This window comes from Anoplopoma fimbria, chromosome 3 (assembly GCF_027596085.1).
Source record: "Anoplopoma fimbria isolate UVic2021 breed Golden Eagle Sablefish chromosome 3, Afim_UVic_2022, whole genome shotgun sequence".
Taxonomy (NCBI): domain Eukaryota; kingdom Metazoa; phylum Chordata; class Actinopteri; order Perciformes; family Anoplopomatidae; genus Anoplopoma; species Anoplopoma fimbria.
In genome coordinates, this window is record NC_072451.1 from 16,786,422 (window position 1) to 16,792,125 (window position 5,704).

A 5,704-nucleotide genomic window follows, 5' to 3' on the forward strand; every position below is an offset into this window, starting at 1 on the left:
GCGACCACCTTTATCCGAAGATGAAAGCCTTTTATCAGTGTGGAAGTGTTCTCCTCCAGGATGACAATGTCTGATTGACTTGATAAGTATACATTCTGAATCAAAAGCCATGGCCTTCACAACCACCAGATCCCCACCCAGCTCAACACCTGTGTGAGATTTTTGGACCACCACTAAATGATAAAGAAACACCCAATGAATGAGTGGATGCCAGTTTGAAGTACATATTCAATCAAAAGTAAGAATCTGACTTCTGACAATCATTATATCACATATTTAACCAGAAGATATTATTAAGACATGTGTATATCTGTGTTTACTGTACGTTCAGTTAGAACAGCATGCAACATTTGTTAAAGATAAAGACAAAGCTAAAACGATAGCATTGTGGGTGAAGATAAGACAGCTGGTGGGAAAGCCACAGCTAAACAAAATATCAATTTGGTTAAACCAGCAATTAGGAATTGAATTAAGTCCAACCATGACAAAAAGAAACAGCAGTCATTCTGCCAGTAGTCCTGCTCAAGCTTTAGCAGAGTAGCGTTAGCTGTAACATTAACCACCATCTCAGTTATTTGTCCCACCTCTTAGTGATTGTCTGGAGGATAAAGGCCTTAATACACACTAGGCAATTGTATTAAAAATGAATAAATAAATCCAAGTGTGGTGATTCTGCCATCAAACAAAATATCATAATTCATGTAACACACACTAATGTTATGTTACAAATCACCCTCATTTAATAACACTTTATTATCAAGTTATTATTTTAAGCATTATGAAGAATTCATTCTAAAAAAACATACTTTGCTCACGTGTGAATTCAGGACTAAACCGGAGTGTACCAGACCATATTTCAGTCATATGTCAGTTTACATAATCTCTCCCATTAAAACCAGTACATGTGCAGTGCCCGACGTCTACCACTGGGTGGCGTCTCGCACTGAGCGCTGCCTGGTTCGTTTAGTGCTGAGGATGTCTTTTGTCCTTCTACAGCAGCGATGCACGTCGTCCCAAAAGTTATCACAGCGTGGTTCACACGCTTTGCTTTCCCTTAGATTATACGTCTGCATGTGCTGATGATGATGGCGCGCACACACACGCACGCACACACACGCGGATAGTGGAGTGGCGCGCACTGGCAGCACGCGGATCAGTTCCAGTTAAAGTTAAGAGGGCGTTGCGGTTCCGTTTGTAGTCCAATCGAGTCAACACGCCGCCGCCTCTCTGACCAATCAAAGACGCTGCGTCCCAGTTCCTGCTATTATAAAGATGTGCACGGATCCCGGAGACTCGGTACCGGAGAATGAGAGAGACACTAGCGAGACAGCATACGACGAGACACTGGACAGCTCAGTCCTTTAGTTTTTATTTCAATTTCCTCGTTTTCCCAGGTAATATAACCTGTTTAACCTCAGCGTGTCGGGGCTTGTACTGTTTGACTGTTCACTGTGTCACAGGTTCGATAGCGGGCATTTCTTCATCTCCAGTGGCTCCAGCCTTTCTTTCCGTCTGTTTTTGTGTGTTTTGTGTATTAAGTCTTCAGTAGCAGGTCGCTGGAGCCCTGCTGATGTAATGTTGCTTCACGTCGTGTCAGATAATTACTGTCACCATGACTACGGGCGTGACTGCAGCACCAGGATGTACAGTAAAGAGGCGTTGTTTTTGCAGTAGTTGTTGCCTAGTAATGTGTTGCTCCACGAGGCAGCGTTTGAGAGCCAGCAGTCTGCCTCGTGAAGCCCAACCTCAGCCTATTAGTCGTGCCCATGCGGCGACAAGTGGCCTTTCCCCTCGGTTTCCAAACTCGAGAGGGAGTTAAAGTCTAGAAATGTGACTTATTTTACATCCTCAACGCGTTTTTCATCCCCGCTCTTTTCTAGAAGAGGAGACAATGGCGCTGTTTCCGTGTGTGGGGGGGGTTGTGCCCCTAAAACTCTTGTTACGCAACGTGTACTCCAGAGCGCACCGAGGTCTCATGCCTTCCTCTCCTCTGCTCTGCTCCTCTTATCTTCAGGTGTTTTATAGTAGGAAATTAAGATGGCCACGTCCGCTAGCGCCACGTTGAGTAAAGCTGTCAAGCAGCAGTACATGGAGCTCCCACAGGGAGATAAAGTCCAAGCCATGTATATTTGGATCGATGGGACCGGAGAGGGGCTCCGGTGCAAAACCAGGACGCTGGATTTTGAGCCCAAAAGCATCGAAGGTAAGCAGCCCCCTTTGAATCGTCCTTAAACTATGATAAAGCTCAAACCTAAAGGCCTACAGTTCAAACCCCTCTCCTCCTCCTCCATCCTCTTCCTCCTCCAGATCTCCCCGAGTGGAACTTCGATGGCTCCAGTACCTACCAGTCTGAGGGCTCCAACAGCGACATGTATCTGATCCCTGCTGCCATGTTTCGGGATCCATTCCGCAAAGACCCCAACAAGCTGGTCCTGTGTGAAGTGCTCAAGTACAACCGCAAACCTGCAGGTAACAAAGAAGCTCAGGCTTATTATTATTTTTTTTGATTATAACTAATGGAATAAAAGGGCCACTATAGAGAAATGAATATCACTATAAAACATCATTTAAAAGATGTTGTAATTCTGACAGGAGTATGCTTACTTAACATGCATCTGACTTGCAATGCATGATGATGGGAGGGGGTAGGGTATACTTGGGTTGAGAAATTTGTAATGTTAAAAAATGTATATATTTTGAGTGTCTAGGTGCTATCATTTTGTTAATATGTTGGATAAAAGGAACATGTGGTTCCCCCTCAAACTATTCAAATATTGACTTAAAACGGGCTATTTTGCTTTCCTTGTGGGGGCACACAGTTGAATACACACATGAACATCTGCGCACACATTCACACCTTTTGACAGTAGTACACTAATTGGCATGTGCTCATTCATTATGTGCATACACACTGTTGCCAGCATTTACAGGTTGAGGCTAGTTCATGTAGAAGTGATTGGATGCATTAGTCAGGCTGACAAAATAATTGTAACCCTGAATAATATTTTTGGTTTCATACGCGGCTGTAATTTTTTGTTATGAGAGGACATTCCACACTTTGTATCTCTAGGACTCTAAAGCAATGTGAAATTGTTGCATACCTTGCCAAAGATCTACTTGTATAATTTGCCTTACATTTAGATAGCTTTTAAATATGCTTTGCTAAACTTGCCCTGGTAACTGGAGTTGACTGTACGGGTGTAATTCTATAAATCTGAGTGTATGTATATATATATATATATATATATATATTTTTTTCTTCTTGCAGAAACCAACCTTCGAATCACATGCAGCAAGGTGATGGAGATGGTGGAGGACCAGATTCCCTGGTTTGGCATGGAGCAGGAGTATACCATTCTGGGCACAGATGGACACCCCTTTGGCTGGCCATCTAATGGTTTCCCTGGACCACAAGGTAAGCAGCTAGTTCTGTTGTTTTGTGCATAGTAAACACAGATAAATGTCTGGATGGTTTGTTTATTAATGAATGCATTTACAGGTCCATACTACTGCGGTGTGGGAGCTGACAAAGCCTATGGCAGAGATATAGTGGAGGCCCATTACAGAGCTTGTCTGTATGCTGGAGTTGAGATTTGTGGCACAAATGCAGAAGTGATGCCTGCTCAGGTAATAATCCAAACCTAATCCATGATAGGACTTGTTTTTTAACACCCAGATATAAATGTAACTTTACTTTTATTGTGTATTCAGTGGGAGTTCCAGGTCGGGCCTTGTGAGGGGATCAACATGGGCGATCATCTCTGGGCGGCGCGCTTCATCCTGCATCGTGTCTGTGAAGATTTTGGCGTTGTTGCGTCATTCGACCCCAAGCCAATCACTGGCAACTGGAACGGTGCTGGCTGCCATACAAACTTTAGCACAAAAGAGATGAGGGAAGACGGTGGCTTAAAGTGAGTGTCAAAAGCATCGTGGTTGAGTTGATTGCTCTGCTAATTTAGCTGTTTCACATACATGATTTTTAAATTTCCCTGGTAATTTCTGCCCTCAGAGCCATTGAAGATTCCATTGAGAAGCTTGGGAAGAGGCACAGCTATCACATCCGTGCCTACGATCCCAAAGGGGGGCTCGACAACGCCCGCCGTCTCACCGGCCACCACGAAACCTCAAACATCAACGAATTCTCCGCCGGCGTGGCCAACCGTGGCGCCAGCATCCGCATCCCTCGTAACGTTGGCCAGGATAAGAAGGGCTACTTCGAGGACCGTCGCCCATCGGCCAACTGTGACCCGTACGGCGTGACGGAGGCCCTGATCCGCACCTGTTTGCTGAGCGAGGAGGGAGATGAACCTGCGGATTACTAGATCCACAACTCCATGAATGACTCCCACTGCCCTCCTCACTTTATCTTTTCTTTAAACTAGTACTGTATTATTTTTCTCTCCCATTGAGATGAAATTTAACCTGCATTTAATGGCTTAAAGTTGGCTGGTCAACTTAAAACATGACAAGGTAACGATATCCTTGGTAGTTATGCGCTGGTAATGGCAGGGTACGTCTTTCCCCTCGTCTTCTAGAAGGGATCGGCTTTTGTAACACTGTTTTATAGCCAAGATCTTTCCCTTTCTGTTTGTTTGTGACTAAAATGAACTAAAGCACACGGGACCCTGAAGAGTAGAGCTGCTAAAGGCTGGACAGCATGTGTAACTTAATTAAAAATCTGACTAGTTCATGTACTGTTAAAAAAAAAAAAAAAAAAAAAAAAAATCTGTTGACCTGCCTTTTTTTTAAGTATCCAGTCTTCAATGTTACTAATTCTTTATCAAGTGTCTTTTTTTTTTTTTTTTTTTTTTTTTTTTTTTTTTAAATGGCAATGTTTGTCTTCAGATTTTGACACACTTGGTCAACTTGTATGGTACACTTTGTAGATGTCTGTACCCAGACGTATGTTGTTCAATTGTGGTGGATTTGTCCATAATGCCATTTGTAGATTTCCTCAAGGAGTTTTATCCTTTTGTTAACTGCGATATTGTAATGCACCCGATTTGGTAACACATCATGTTTACTGGACCTGGTGTTTTTTATCAATGCATTTAAAACTTTTATTTTACCACAACATGGTTGTCTGACTCTTGAATTGAAAACTTAAACGTATAGTTCTGGCAGATTTGCTTTCCTAGAGTAGGAGAATATTGATGCCACTCTATGCAACCAATATAAGGCTGCAGCTAGTTAGCTTAGCATAAAGACTAGAACCAGGGTGAAGCGTTGACTCTAAAGTTTATGGATTAATGCAAATGTTACCTTCAGACCAGGCTAGCTGTTACCCTGGCTTTCAGTCTTCATACTAAGCTAGCTGATCTGGAGATCAATGCAGCACATGAATTAATAAAGCTGGATCAGACCTCCGATAACAACCTGGTCTGTAGATCTTGTGAACACCATCAATTAAACAGCAGCTAGTGTCTAGTTTGCCACAGGATAAGTTGGAGCTAGTCCAATAAATGCTCAGGCTTGTAAAAGCTTACCAAACACCTGGCAACAGAATTCCCTGAAAGTTGTAAACAAAACATTTTTACCAAATGCTCTGTTATCTCAGTATGGCTGACATCTTGGCAGGAGCTCAAGAGCAGCTTTGTTCTGGCTGGTTTGTAGGAACCTGTGGAGAGTAACTGTTTCGTGGTCTCACGAAACTGTTATTAAACTCCTTCACTGGAACAACAGCATGAAGCCAATCTACCCAGAA

The 5,704-nt window shown here is 43.1% G+C and overlaps 1 protein-coding gene across 1 annotated transcript; it reads left to right on the forward strand.

Moving 5' to 3' along the window:
* Positions 1 to 1,285: 1,285 nt before the first annotated feature.
* Positions 1,286 to 5,074, forward strand: glula (glutamate-ammonia ligase (glutamine synthase) a). The gene is made up of 7 exons (XM_054626993.1): positions 1,286 to 1,394; positions 2,015 to 2,203; positions 2,308 to 2,469; positions 3,269 to 3,415; positions 3,500 to 3,627; positions 3,712 to 3,911; positions 4,010 to 5,074. The coding sequence occupies exons 2-7, from the start codon at positions 2,038 to 2,040 to the stop codon at positions 4,320 to 4,322; spliced, it is 1,116 nt and encodes a 371-aa protein (XP_054482968.1). The 5' UTR covers positions 1,286 to 1,394; positions 2,015 to 2,037; the 3' UTR covers positions 4,323 to 5,074.
* Positions 5,075 to 5,704: the final 630 nt, after the last annotated feature.